General features: G+C 52.3%; 7 protein-coding genes across 7 annotated transcripts; 4 read left to right on the top strand and 3 right to left on the bottom strand.

Moving 5' to 3' along the window:
* Nucleotides 1-266: 266 nt before the first annotated feature.
* On the bottom strand, nt 267-965 carry N7443_001317 (uncharacterized protein; the record flags this gene model as incomplete). Its single annotated transcript, XM_056881373.1, has 3 exons — nt 267-348; nt 403-460; nt 524-965. 3 exons carry the CDS (start codon nt 963-965, stop codon nt 267-269), a joined length of 582 nt encoding a protein of 193 aa, XP_056746611.1.
* A 511-nt stretch (nt 966-1476) lies between these two features.
* N7443_001316 (U4/U6-U5 snRNP complex subunit SNU23) lies at nt 1477-2121 on the top strand (the record flags this gene model as incomplete). The annotated part of the gene is made up of 1 exon (XM_056881372.1): nt 1477-2121. One exon carries the CDS (start codon nt 1477-1479, stop codon nt 2119-2121), a length of 645 nt encoding a protein of 214 aa, XP_056746610.1.
* Nucleotides 2122-2324: 203 nt separating this feature from the next.
* Nucleotides 2325-5047, bottom strand: N7443_001315 (baculoviral IAP repeat-containing protein; the record flags this gene model as incomplete). Its single annotated transcript, XM_056881371.1, has 4 exons — nt 2325-4347; nt 4399-4508; nt 4558-4854; nt 4913-5047. 4 exons carry the CDS (start codon nt 5045-5047, stop codon nt 2325-2327), a joined length of 2565 nt encoding a protein of 854 aa, XP_056746609.1.
* A 338-nt stretch (nt 5048-5385) lies between these two features.
* Nucleotides 5386-6978, top strand: N7443_001314 (phosphatidate cytidylyltransferase; the record flags this gene model as incomplete). The annotated part of the gene is made up of 2 exons (XM_056881370.1): nt 5386-5397; nt 5464-6978. 2 exons carry the CDS (start codon nt 5386-5388, stop codon nt 6976-6978), a joined length of 1527 nt encoding a protein of 508 aa, XP_056746608.1.
* Nucleotides 6979-7464: 486 nt separating this feature from the next.
* Nucleotides 7465-8883, top strand: N7443_001313 (histidinol-phosphate transaminase; the record flags this gene model as incomplete). Its single annotated transcript, XM_056881369.1, has 3 exons — nt 7465-7550; nt 7599-7769; nt 7833-8883. The coding sequence occupies 3 exons, from the start codon at nt 7465-7467 to the stop codon at nt 8881-8883; spliced, it is 1308 nt and encodes a 435-aa protein (XP_056746607.1).
* A 1220-nt stretch (nt 8884-10103) lies between these two features.
* Nucleotides 10104-11742, top strand: N7443_001312 (putative integral membrane protein Pth11-like; the record flags this gene model as incomplete). Its single annotated transcript, XM_056881368.1, has 2 exons — nt 10104-10444; nt 10506-11742. 2 exons carry the CDS (start codon nt 10104-10106, stop codon nt 11740-11742), a joined length of 1578 nt encoding a protein of 525 aa, XP_056746606.1.
* Nucleotides 11743-12604: 862 nt separating this feature from the next.
* N7443_001311 (DNA-directed RNA polymerase core subunit RPB5) lies at nt 12605-13485 on the bottom strand (the record flags this gene model as incomplete). Its single annotated transcript, XM_056881367.1, has 3 exons — nt 12605-13130; nt 13232-13314; nt 13387-13485. 3 exons carry the CDS (start codon nt 13483-13485, stop codon nt 12605-12607), a joined length of 708 nt encoding a protein of 235 aa, XP_056746605.1.
* Between the last annotated feature and the right edge of the window lie 94 nt (nt 13486-13579).

Raw genomic sequence — 13579 nt, 5'->3', positions numbered from 1 at the left:
TCTGGCCCATCCTGCTGCCGCCGTGCTCCCTGCGATCTGGTTGGTTCATCTGCGCTGTACATTACAGCATTGACATCAACAGGTCATTCAATTAGTCACATGGACATGCAGGTGAATGTGATCTCCCTTGTTTCTCTGCGGGGTGGACTAAGGGAAGCTCTCCTGGAGCACCGATGGCGGTGCAAGATCGCTTGCAATCGTCGGCACACTTCCGATGTCTTCACCGAAAATGATCAATTCTGGATGTGCAGGACCGATCCACTTGATCAAGTGAATCGATACCGATCGGGGAGCTTCATTGCGAAGTAAGTCAGTGGGCTGTTGCTCCGCTTGTCTTCATCGTAGGTCCTGTGGGTATTGATCAGAAACTTGGAAGACGAACATGGTCCACAGATGTCCTACCTCTGCACCATATTCCATGCAAATTCCATCAAGAATGCAATAATGCAGATTATCAGAGCTGAGTTGAAGGGAATAACCATTGTCAGCCTTGGCCACAGAAAGAGCAAAACAATCAACAAACCTTCACGTCCCCATAGTGACAACCTCGTGGTCACCTTCCGGGGACCTGACCTCTTTAGCCAAGGTATCAAGACCTTGCGACACGTTTGACCATCCACGACGCAGCAACCCCCTGGTACTTGGCGGCATTCCAGGTGCCATCGTCGCCGCTCCATGATCCGGCGGATACGCCAGTTGCAGAACTGTTCATCTGTGCGGAAGGAGCACTTTTCCATGGGGCACTCGAGCTTGCGCTCGAAGCGCTCGACAAGCCAGTCGACTTTTAAGTGAACGCCGGTGTAGACCAGAGAGTTGAACTTGAAGCTGGTATGTTTCAGTGCCAGAGCGTCCGGGTATGATAAATAAGAGGCAATCAGGGTATGAAGCTCCGTTGGCAAGCTCATCAGACCTCTGTGAGCCCTGGATTTTGCATGGTCGGGAGTAGGAGCGTGTTGTCCCTCCATTTTGTTTGTTGATGAGGCTCAAGTGAGGGACGCGGCTTCGTCTTATGTTTCCCTAGGTTTCTGCTTACGGTGGCTGATAAGCTGTTGCCTCAAGTACTTGCCACGTCGACATTACTCTCCGAAATGGAACTGATACTCTTGTTAAATTTCAGGCAGTAGCAATAGCGACACGGCACGACAAATAGCAAATAGCCATTGCGCGATCAATCGGTGTGGGCATGGCGAGGATCTCAGTACTATAGACACCTCCACAATTTGGAGTACCAATTAATTATCTCCTACCACAAATACAGGCTCCGGTTACTTCAAATATCTAAATTGATCCTTTAAAGAGCGGTATTACAAGATATAGACCAGTTCTACACTAACCTAACAAGCCGCAGCTCTACGTGGAACCCCCATGGTTGGGACTCCAGACCCGCTTACTAACACCGCCACGGTCCCATCAACCTCGATCTTCAAATGGTCGCAAGGAAACCTCCACCTTTTCAACACCCCAAACCCACACAAAATGTCTCAACCGAACGCCACCGGCACCCCAGCCTCGGACACGGAGTTCCGCAAAACATGGGACCGCGACGAATACGCCAAGAAGGCAGCCGACCAAGAAGCGAAGCGCAAGGCTGAAGGCAAAGCCCGATACGAAGCGAAGCTCCTGGGCAAAAAATACCATGCGCCAGTTGATTTCTCCTCCCTCGAGGAAACAACTGCACGTGCCAAGCGACTAGATGTCGCGTCAATGGTGGGCAAAACGACGATCGTGCCCGCCGGAGCCTCGATGGGCAAACGAGGCGCCGGAGCTGGATTCTACTGCAAAGACTGTGACCTTACTTTCAAGGACAATATTCAGCTAGTGGAGCACTATAACAGCAAGCAGCATTTGATTGCGACTGGTCAGAGCGGAGAGGTGAAACGTGCTACCGTGGAGGATGTGCGGATGCGTCTGCGCATGTTGTCGCACAGGAAGCGAGTTCGGGAGGAAGAAGAACGGAGGGCATGGCAGCTTGATCTTGGAGAAAGATTGCGGGAGCGAGAGGAAATCGATGCAAAGGAGAGGGAGGAGAAGAGACGCAAGCGGAATGAGAAGCGTCGGAAGGGCAAGGATGATGTTAAGCAGGAGGACAGCTGGGAAGGAAGACTAGGAATCATTGCATGATGAAGAACTTGAGGGCGCACAGTCTACTTATGATACCCATGGCGTTTGGGGGCCTGTTTTTCAATTCGTTCATAAAGAGGCGTTCTTTCGTGAGGAGCATTGCATTGCAAATGTTGAAATATTAAATCATTCCATGACTCCGACAAACACCTGAACCCAGGACCTTAACCTTCCAAAAACCGAAAACACCACACAATGCTCGCTTAATCCATGCACTCGATGGCCTCGAGCCGCTGCATGGCCCGGCCACCCTCCTTCTCGAACTGGCTGACGAGCCGTTCACACTCTCTCTTCAGGTGCTCCTCGCCGTTCTTTGCATTCCACACAATCCACTCCTCTACCGTCATCTTCTTCTCCGGACTGGTCAAAGTTCCTTTGACGTTCTTGAACATACCGACCAAGTCGGCATTCTCTTTATCACTGGCCTCCCCGAAGAGAACCTCATCAATATCCACAGGCGTCCAGGGATGTCCGGATGGCGGGAATCCAGCATTGGCATTGCGCTTCGACGGAGACGGGGTGCTGGCAACCAGTGGGGTTCGGGGCTTGAGCTCCTTGGATGCTGACGGTACAGCCGGCCCGGTTGTTGAAGGACGGGATGAAGGGGGATGGTTTTCAGCATCAGAGGACTGTGGCGACATGGATGGCGTACTCAGACGAGCTGTCGGAAGTGGTGACACTGCTCTGTTGGATGACTCGGAGGTACGTTGAGGCTTTAGCCGTTCTTTCCTGGCCGACCCTTGCGATTCAGAGAAGGACTGTGCAAGATGCTCCTCCTGAGGAATGTCACTAAATCGTTTCGTCGTCTTTACTGGCACTGGTGTCCTTTCGTGGGCGACAGGTGGCTCCGGAGAGGGTGCATGAGGTGCTGCAACCATCTCGACTTGATCGGAAATATCATCTGGCGTTCCGAATACGTCGTCGACGTCTCGAGATGGCGGTCTGAAGTCTCTTTGTTCCTGGACCGGCTCTGGGGGAGGTGACTCTTCCGTCTTTTTGGACTTTTTTGACTTCTTTGCCTTGACATCCTTCTTCGAGGACTTTTTCTTTACGACTTTTTCTTCGGGTTCTGTCTCAGGCTCTCGTTGAGACTCGGATTCCTTGTTTGTGATTTCCACCGAGACAAAAGATTCGTGGCGATCAGATTCACGTCGGTCCTCGGCTGCAGATTTGAATTCGGACATGTCTTGAGTAGCTGGAGCCTTTGAAGATTCTTCCTTCTTGCTCTTCTTGCTTCCCTTCTTTTTAGATGCCTTTGCTAGCTTCGACTTGAGAACTGGTTCTTCGGGTTCCTCTGGCTCCTCCGGGACTTGGTGCTCCTCCATTTCAGGCACATGCGGCTCCACAGCAGCATCTGGCTGCTCGTCTTGGTCGAATTCGGGTTCTTCTGGTTCCTGCGGGGGTTCGGGTGACTCGGCAGCAGCCTTAGCTTTCTTGCCGCCTTTGTTCTTCTTTGATGGGCGAGGCTTTTCAGGCTCTGGTTCCTGTTCTTCTTCTTCTGCAGGCTCGGGAACATCTGCGTCAAGACCGGCTTCTAAAGCGGCCTCCAACTCTGAATCGCGAGGTACATGCGCCTTGGACGTAGATTTAGAAGCAACAGACACATCGGAGGCCTTGCGGCTTTTGGATGTGCCCTTCTTCTTGCGACCCTTCTTGGCAGTTTCCTCCTGAGGTGCTTCATCCACTGAGCCCGTATCCGCCATGATATGGTCATAATCGAAGGCTTGGGAAACGCTGCTGCGTGTTTTTGTCGCACGTCGCTTCGCTGGTGGTTCTGGAGGAGGGGGAGATTCGTGGAAGTCTTCTTGAACTGGCTCCGGCTCGTCATTGTTCATCTCTTCACTGACTCGCTTCTTTCCTTTGGTGCCACGCTTGGGCTTCACCGGCTCAAGCTTAGACTGTACAAGCTCGATCTCGTCGACATCCACCTGGCTTTCTACCTCCACATCCTCCTTCTTGCTCTTCGAGCTTTTGCCCTTGCCCTTAGTTCCCTTCTTGGAAGTCTTCGGCTTGACAGTCGCTTGGGACATTATGCTCTGGTCCATTGATTCATCGACATCCATTTCAAGAGCTTCGGATGTAGTAGTGGCAACGGATTGGGTCGAGAGTCGGGATGATGCTTTGGAAGTACGGCCCTTCTTTGATTTGGATCCTTTGCCCTTTTTGGCAGGAGGTTGAGCGAACACGAAGAAAGAACAATCCGAGGAGCGGCGATAGTGTTCATCACTAGACATGTTAGTACCCTCCGCATTAGGCAAAGGCGGGGCTGTAACCTACAAAGGATCGTCCTTGGGCTCCCAACCATCGAGCGAGAGCTTGCAGTAGGGACAACTGGCCAGGTCATCGCTCTCTTCACTCGGGCAGAAGTACCATCCACCCTCAACCATCTGATGTCCTTATTAGTATGATACCCGATGAGAAGCTCATTCATCTTACCTTCTCCGATTGACAGACCCATCCGCGTTTTCCATCATGCGGCCAGGCCGCTCCAAATGTCGCGATTCGAGCTTGGGTGATACGGTCACCGGTCGGGTCTTCGATAGTAGCCGGGTTCGAGCTTCGCTGCTGGATATCCATGATGATCGCCCAGCCGCAGTCCGGCGAGTGCTTGAGATGTTCTGTGATCGGATTATCTTCCTCCTCCCATCCATCCAATGCGCGGTTGCACTGGAAACATGTTGTGTTGTCGGGGTTTGTTTCGTAGGGTTTGTAGTAGAAGCCTGCATGCGCCAACTAAAGAACCTCTGTGTCAGTATTGAGTCGCTACGATTTTGATAGTTCCAGATCTTACCTCGGCTGGTGAAGGACTGTGGTGAGGCCATCCGATCGTTTTGGAGCTTTTCGTGGTCGAGGACCGCCTCTCGGGTTTAAGCACGGTGTCAAAGCTGGCAAGGCGCGCCGCGAATGTATCCATATCGGTGCTCATTATGCAGATTTGCAGGAGGAACTATCGGTCCCTGAATCTGCGTCAGACACAGGGGCTCTGGTTGTCGTTAATTGGCGAATTTGTCGATGTTGATTGCGGAGTGTTTGGCGTGTTTACTTCCGTTGTTATGCCAAACGCGCATTCACGTGACCAATTTAGTCAGCCCCCGGGCGACGTCAGACCCGCAAGTGTTCGGAGCCAGCGTGAGACGAGTTCAATTCAACGTCTCCCTGCCCATTGAATTTTGTAGACGCACTCCATGGTGGGGAGCGCTGATTTTTTTTGATCGTCCTATTTTGAGCCCGCGTGCTCCGCTCCTTCTCTTCCGCTTCGCAGACATGCGCCCAACTGTACGATTCAGAACTCGAAACACTATCTGGCTGGATTTCCGTGCTGATAATTGTGTGTCTTTCTAGATGGTTTCCCCTCGGACTGCTGGCCTCAGCTCTCTCTGGCGGTCTCGTGCCCGCTTGTCACCTCTATTGTGTCTGCCCGCGTCAGCTCGCTATGTATCAATTCCATCTTCTCCGACCTCCGACTCTCCTTTCCGCCAATCTGCAAAATCCGACCTGTCTACGTCAAATTTACTATACAATGTCCCCTCTGGACGGCCTTCTTCCGCGTCATTCTCGACCTCTCCCTTGCTGTCCGAGTCGGACTGGGACCATAACCCGAACCTAGCGATCTCGAACTTCTCCGAGCTCCCGTCGAAGGACTTCGGTGTAAACCAGCATATGATTATCAACCAGGAATTTAAGGAAGCTCTTCGACAGATCCTTTGGCAGTTCCGGGCGCCTATTCGATATGCGTTTGCCTATGGATCAGGTGTCTTTACACAAACCGGTTCCGCCGCAGCCGGTTCAACACATCCATCGCCCCCGGCAGCCATCAAAAACATGCAACAGGGCTCCGGGAAGATGATTGACTTTATCTTTGGAGTTTCATACACACAACATTGGCATTCATTAAATCTTCACCAGCACCGCGACCACTATTCCGGACTTGGGTCGTTCGGATCATATCTGGTCTCTCAAGTGCAGGATAAGTTTGGGGCAGGCGTATATTTCAACACTCACATCACTGTTAACGGAACCTTGATCAAGTACGGTGTGGTCAATTTGGATACCCTTTGTACAGATCTGACCTCATGGAACACTTTATATCTTGCGGGTCGGCTGCAAAAGCCGGTCAAAATCCTGCGCGATCACCCCAAGGTCCGCTTGGCGAACCAGATGAACCTGTTGTCTGCTTTGCGAGTTGCCTTGCTGTTGCTCCCGGAACGGTTCAGTGAGTTCGAGCTCTATAGCACTATCGCGGGCATTAGTTATATGGGCGATCTCCGGATGGTGCTTCCAGCGGAAGACCCCGGGAAAGTGCGCAACATTGTGTCCAGCCAGATGGCACATTTCCGAAGACTGTATGCGCCTCTGATCAACAACTTGCCGAATGTCACTTTCAACGACCCTCGCTGTAATCAGAGCGATTGGATCGATGATCCGGATGCTATCTTAGCCATGGTGCAGGATATGGACCCAGTGAAGCGTGGGAATATGGTCCGCCGGCTTCCAGAAGCTTTCCGTGAGAAGGTGTATTTCCAGTACCAATCCCGGTACCAGATTCCGCGGTTTGAGTTCAATAAGATGATGGCAGAGCAAAATGAGAAGAACTCAGAAATTGTTCGTCGGCCCGAGGGAGGTCCGTTTGAACGTCGGATTGCCGCTGATAACCACTTGCAACAAGAAGTGTCAACATCGATTATGAAGACAATCCGCTGGCCCAGCACAGTTCAGACGATCAAAGGACCCTTCACTGCGGGTATTCGCAAGAGCTGGAATTATCTGATGGAAAAGCGAGAGAAGCACAAGAAGGCGCGGGATCTAGAAAAGAATCCGATTGAAAAGCCTGTCACCAAGGGCACCAAGAAGGAGTGAACGCCCTCTTGAAGTATCCCGGCGCAGAATGGTGTAGCCCGGACAAGGCATATGCCAGCGTTGTGTGGCACATGTATTAAATCCATGTATTGGATAACTATGCATCGTTAAAAATATAAGTTTCATTTACACCAATTTCATCACCGTCTGTCAGTGGAGGTTGGAACCATTGGGAAGGGAAAAGAGTATACACATTGAACTGAGAGGTCGGAGAGAGCGCCGACGCCAACATTTGGAGACTCAACGGACCAACTAACAAAAGGCCTTGAACACGTCATCACGCCATATACATAGTTAGTTAATTTAATCAATTAATAACTAACTATTCTCAATGCAATTTCAATTAGCGAGTCTGAGTCACGCATTCCTGTACACCGTGAGTCAACCTTGGGAGCGCTTCCGCTTTCTCTCCGATAAATTCCCCGCCACCCCACCAACTTTGCTCCTCGACATCATCGTGCTTTAGTCCCCGGCACCTAATTCACAATGGCTTCAAGGACCTCTCCGTTTGATCTAGCCACCTGTGCCCGTCCTAATATCTTGAAGTTGCAGCCCTACCGCTGCGCAAGAGAGTATGCTTCCATCTCCGATGCGGCTCCGATCTCGCGCTAACGAATCAGTGACTACAAAGACGACGGCACGAACGTGCTTCTCGACGCCAATGAGAATGCCTATGGCCCGGGATTGGCATTGAACAGTGAAGGCGCATTGCAAGCATCTCAGACTGGCGATGCGACAGGTGCCTCCAAGCCCGAGATTGACTTCTTGGGCTTGAACCGATACCCCGATCCGTGAGTGACTCTTTTGATCATAGGCTACGAGCGAGATGTTCTGACAAGCAATGTTCTGTATAGTCACCAGATCGAACTTAAGCAGCTCTTCTGCAACCTCCGTAATACTCACCACCACACATCCAAGACCCTGCGACCCGAGAACATCTTCGTCGGTGTCGGATCAGACGAAGCGATCGATGCCATGCTCCGATGCTTCTGTGTCCCCGGCAAGGATAAGATTCTGACATGTCCTCCGACCTACGGAATGTACAGTGTGAGCGCACAGGTTAATGATATCGATATCGTCAAGGTGCCGCTGGACGTGAACAATGGCTTCCACCTTCAGCCGGATAAGGTCAACGAGGCGCTGTCCGCGGACCCGTCCATTAAACTAGCATATATCTGCTCGCCGGGTAACCCGACTGCCAACCTGATCCGCAAGGAGGACATTCGCAAAGTGCTGGAGCACCCGACATGGAATGGAGTGGTCATTGTGGACGAGGCATACATCGACTTTGCCGAGGAGGGCTCCAGCTTGGCCGAGTGGGTGAACGAGTGGCCCAACCTGGTCGTGATGCAGACGCTGAGCAAGGCGTTCGGTCTCGCGGGTATCCGTCTCGGCGTAGCCTACAGCAGCCCCGAGATCACCAAGCTGCTGAACAGTCTGAAAGCCCCTTACAACATCTCCAGCCCGACGAGCACTTTGGCATCGGCGGCGTTAACGGGTCCCAACATGGCCGTTATGCGCAGCTACCGTGAGCAGATCGTCGCCCAGCGCGACCGGCTACTACGTGAGCTACCGCAGATCCCCGGCGTAGGCCGGTTCTTGGGCGGATATGACGCCAACTTCCTGCTCGCGCAGATCACCGATGCAGAGGGCCGACCGAGCAACGTCACCGCTCTGGCAGCTTACGAGGCGATGGCGGAGAAGCGCGGGGTGGTGGTCCGATTCCGAGGCAAGGAGCACGGGTGTGAGGGATGTCTGCGTATCACGGTCGGCACGGAGCCGGAGGTGACCAAGTTCCTGCAGGAGCTACGGACCGTGCTGGCTGGATTGCACGGCGGAGTCGGCCTCCAGTCACTTCGGGATGAGGCGAAACGGGAGGATGCGGCGGCTGCGGTGGTTGGGTAAGCTTGGATCGCGATGCTAGAACATAGATAACAAGTCCAGAGCCCGGATTACGGAGATGAACAATTCTCCGAACCATGAATATAAGAATGGGACCTTTTCACAGAGCTTATCGCCGGTAATAATTGGTTGGTCACAAAGGCAGGGTGGTTTATCACGAGCCTCCGGGACTGGGGCTGGGCTGGGGCTGGGGCTAGCCCTCACTCCTGGTCCTTGGTCCTGGCCCTGGCCCTGGTCCTGGCCCTGGTCCTGGCCCTGGTCCTGGTCCTGGTCCTGGTCCTGGTCCTGGTTCGAGTACTATCAGTAGCGGGGTTATCTCGCCAGGTGGCAAATTTACATCCTAGAACCTTGTATGCTCGAGCAAGTCGAAACCGAGGGGGTGGAAGGAGTAAGGAAGCGGTCATCAAGTCTACTGTGTTATCTATACTCTCGAACTGACTCGGGCAAATGGCGAAAGTCAATCCCCATCCACGCTTGATTTAAAACTCCGTGCCTCTAGGCATCACTCCCAAGTAGAGAACCCCATTAGCTAGCGTGAGTCTAACCCGGCCACGGTACCTAGCTCGTTTACGGGAAGCATGCACGTGTGTTGCTCGATTAAAATTGCCCTCGAGCTGTCATTTGTACCCTTGGACTCTGATAAATTACACTTTGCCCTAGGAAGCTCAAGCCAATCTCAGAGAGTATAATGTGATTAGCGCATCCTTTCCCACTTGACGGTCAAAGCTTCCGGACTCCGTTGGCCCGCGATAGTTCGGGACCTACACCGTACCCCGTACACCGACCGAAGGAGGGGGCCAAGATACAGTCGACTCTCCCAGGTGGCGCGTATGTTAAGCCCTAGCCATATATCTCTCGCTTATGCTTGACCCAAAGCTGTTTCTGACGGGGCCAAAGGATGAGATTAGTGGGAAGCATGTCACTGGCTGCTGTTATCATCATCTAATCCTGTCCAAAAGGTTTGCTTTTCCCAGTCGACCCTCTTCAAGCCGGGTTTCATATTTACCTTTCGTAGTCTCCGGGACCGACCGATGCTTCGATGTTCTTTTCTCCTCCCTGGAGTACTTCAAACCGTTCTCCCCTTTGACGATCTTAGTCTCCGATCGTCGTGCATCCACTTCCCCACTGTTCTACCTCTCACGTGCGTCATGTAAAGACATCGGCTTCCCTCGAATCGACGATTCAACAAACCTCCCCCCTCCCTCGGCGGAGGCGCTGGGATCATGGAGCCGAGAGGCCTCTATTCCCCGATTGTCCCCGACTATGAGTCGCGATCTCAGATTAACCCGACTTTGTTGATGAGCTGGTGGGCAACGGGCTTCTCGCTAGCTATCATCGTCGTCCGATTATGTGGCCGCTACGTTCGACTCGAGCGCTTCTTCCGCGAGGATAAGATGATGGTGCTCAGTATTATTCCACTGACCATTCGCATGGTTTTGGTGCATTTCGTCTTGATCTATGGTACCAACAATGTCAAAACAGACGGGTTAACGGCCGAGGAGATATCCAAGAGAGAGATCGGCAGCAAGCTGGTGTTGGTGGCTCGGATATTTTACGCGATCTTGTAAAACCTCCCCCTGACCCTTATTGGCGACCGACAGCTGTGGTACTAACAAAATGTTCAGTATTTGGATGGCCAAATTGACCGTCTGTGAATTCTTTCAACGAGTCACCGGCATGGTCTGGCGCCGCTCCGTCGCCATCTTCCTACGCTTCATCCATTTCTTTCTCTTATCTACACTGATTGCCGTGGTCATCGCAACTCTAGCGGAATGCCAGCCCTTTTACCACTATTGGCAGGTTGTCCCTGATCCCGGGACTAGCTGTCGCTCGGGTTACGCCAACCTCATTACAATGGGTACCTGCGATGTCATCACCGATCTCCTCCTCGTTGCCTTTCCCGTTCCGATAATCCTCATGGCCCAAATACCAATGAAGCGCAAACTCGGCCTCGTCGTCCTCTTCTGTCTCTCTCTAGTGTTAGTCGCCATAACCTGTTATCGAGTCCCAAATGTCATCAACCACTACGGTGCCCAACCCTACCGATCCCTCATCGCATCTCTCGAAATTCTAGCCGCAACAGCGGTCTCGAACGCCGTCGTGATTGGCTCCTTTGTACGTGACCGCGGCGTTAAGAAACTGAAGTATAAACGCACCCAGGGCTCTGCATCCGTCAGCGAAAGCATGGATTCCAGTGGTGTCCGTCGCAACACCGTTATGCAGCACCAGTGGGGTAGCGACTCAGATCTAGCTGCGGGCATGGGTATCCGCTTAGATCCCAAGCTCTATTCGTCCGTTACATCAGTTGTAGCTCCGATACCTGCCCATACTGTTCCCCTCGCCGTGGCACGGACAGGATCTATAGACCCGGCATGGTCATTCCACCAGAGCCGTTCTTCGGACGACCGGATATCGGCAGACGACAGCCTCGATGTCAAAATCAGTCCGCACGAATATATCAAGACGAATAAGCCGCGCGAGGCCCCTCCAACACCGGCATCTCTATCCCGCCGGGTATCCTTCTTCGATGTGGGCGGGTTATTGGCACAGGACCAACCACAGCCCCATTCAAATACAAGGCACTTGAATACTACCTCCCCACCCCCTAATGCCGATACTCAAAGGTTCCGTCGTGGAAGCAGAGCTTTTTTCGAGGATCTTGGTGTCCTCTCCCCCCGTACTACTACATCTCCCCCGTCACGCCTTACATCACCCGCGGCGTCGAGTGATATCCCATCTTCTCATATCCTTCCTCTCTACCGAGCTTCGCCTGACGTCTCACTTGATGTGCCCTTGGACGTACACGTCGAGTTACAAGACGTCGGTGGGCTTTTATCATCAAAAACTACTTCGAACGTCTGATCTAGACGCAATGACTTTAATTTAATCATTTAACGTGAACGGGTTTTCCGACTTGGGGTTGGGTTTGGATTTGGATTTGGGTTTGGATTTGGATTTGGATTTGGATTTGGATTTGGATTTGGATTTGGATTTGGATTTGGATTTGGATTTGGATTTGGATTGGATTGGATTGGATTGGATTGGATTGGACTTGGATTGGATTCGGATTGGATTTACGCACTGTTTCTTTATTTTCCCGGAGTTGCTCATACCCCACAATGTTGTTTCATTTTTCTGCTTACATCGGCTAACATGGGCATTGGCGGTGTCTCCCTTCACATTCAGCATGGAGGTGGACTTTACCTCCGAAGCTATGTTGATATTGTATACCACATATACGAGACCATGAGAAATGTCTACCACAGAGAAGCTACCTATCAGGCTACTTTTCAAACTGATTGTAACAAAGTCTACCCGGAACACGTAGTATAGACATCCAGTGTATTTCATCTAGCTTGAATAGCAAACACAACGGAGAATACTATGTAAAATCACAGATCAGAAACCCCCGCTCCCCCCGGTGGATGTTGGAGAAACTTCGCCTGTACGCCATGCTGCCCATAATACAAGGGGACCGACTTTTTTTTTGTTCGTTTATGGTGCAAGAAAACTCCGTGTCCAATCCCCGGAGCCCTGATCTATTGCAACCGTAGTCCTCGATATTCTCTCAAACGGAAACGGAGTAAGACATGGCAGCAGCAGGGAAACCGTCGGAAAGGACTTGATGCGCAATTGGGTATGGGGTTCTCGATACCTCTCAAAAGAGAGAGAAGATTCCTTCGGAACGGAAAAGAGAAATAAAATAAAACCACTCCAGGCCCCCTTAAATGACCCAGCGGTAACTAGCGTAACGACCAGCCGTCTCGGACTTCCGGATAATCTTGACGACCTGGCCACGGCGCAGACCCAGGTATCGTGCGACAGGGTCGGAGACCTGCATGCGGGGCAGCTGGGACTCCTTCAGACGGTACCGCTCCAAAAGCTTGCCCTTCTCTTCGGGGCTTAGGAGAACGTGCTTAGGCACGAGCTCGTGGCGGGTGATGTTGACCAGCAGATCCTGCTCCTGGAAGTGTTCGCAGATGCGACCGGGCACGCCGCTCAGCAGGCGCACGGCAGAGGGCGAGATCGGGGTCTGAGTGATGAAGACACCGGTGTGGAAGTTGCTCTCATCGACGATGTGGTTGAAGGCGCGCACCTGCTTGGTGCCGACGCCAGAAGAGTCAGGGCAGAAGTCGACGTAGATCGTGCCGCAGTCGGGCTGGGGGTCCGGGTTCGATTTGCTCGGCAGAGGAGTGTACTTCATCTTCATGAGCTCCGTGGGGCGGGCTTGAATTTTCATCTTGGTGCGACTGTTGGAAGGGAGTAGAGGTTAGTCGAGGACGGCATTGGGAGTGCAGATTACTCTCTGCATTCTTTCATGCGAAATCTTCGGAGCTTGAGGATCACATACTCAGGGTAGCCCATAGGGTCGGCATATTTGTTGCGGAAGTCGTTTAGTGATAGCTGGAGCTCCTCGTCAGACACCTCGTAACCCTGAGTCCAGCGCAAACACCGTTAGCTTCCAATCATTCAATCGTGAAAGGCCCGCCATGATCAAGGTCTTACTCGGTCTGCAAGCATCTCGTAGACAGTCCTCCAGGTGCGCCACAGGCGCGTCATCTCCCGGTCAGATTCTCCGCCATGCTGAGCGATTTCCCCGTCCATTGTTAGTTAGGTGGAGGTGAAAGGGCGAAGTGAAAAAAAAGTTCAGCGGAGGTCGGAAGATAAGGTGAAGTCGAAAAATCGGCGGGAACATTCT

Source organism: Penicillium atrosanguineum (genome assembly GCF_028827265.1).
Source record: "Penicillium atrosanguineum strain IBT 20685 chromosome Unknown utg000001l_segment0_segment0, whole genome shotgun sequence".
NCBI lineage: Eukaryota > Fungi > Ascomycota > Eurotiomycetes > Eurotiales > Aspergillaceae > Penicillium > Penicillium atrosanguineum.
Note: the sequence above shows the minus strand (reverse complement) of the source record. Positions and strands in the feature narration are given on the sequence as shown.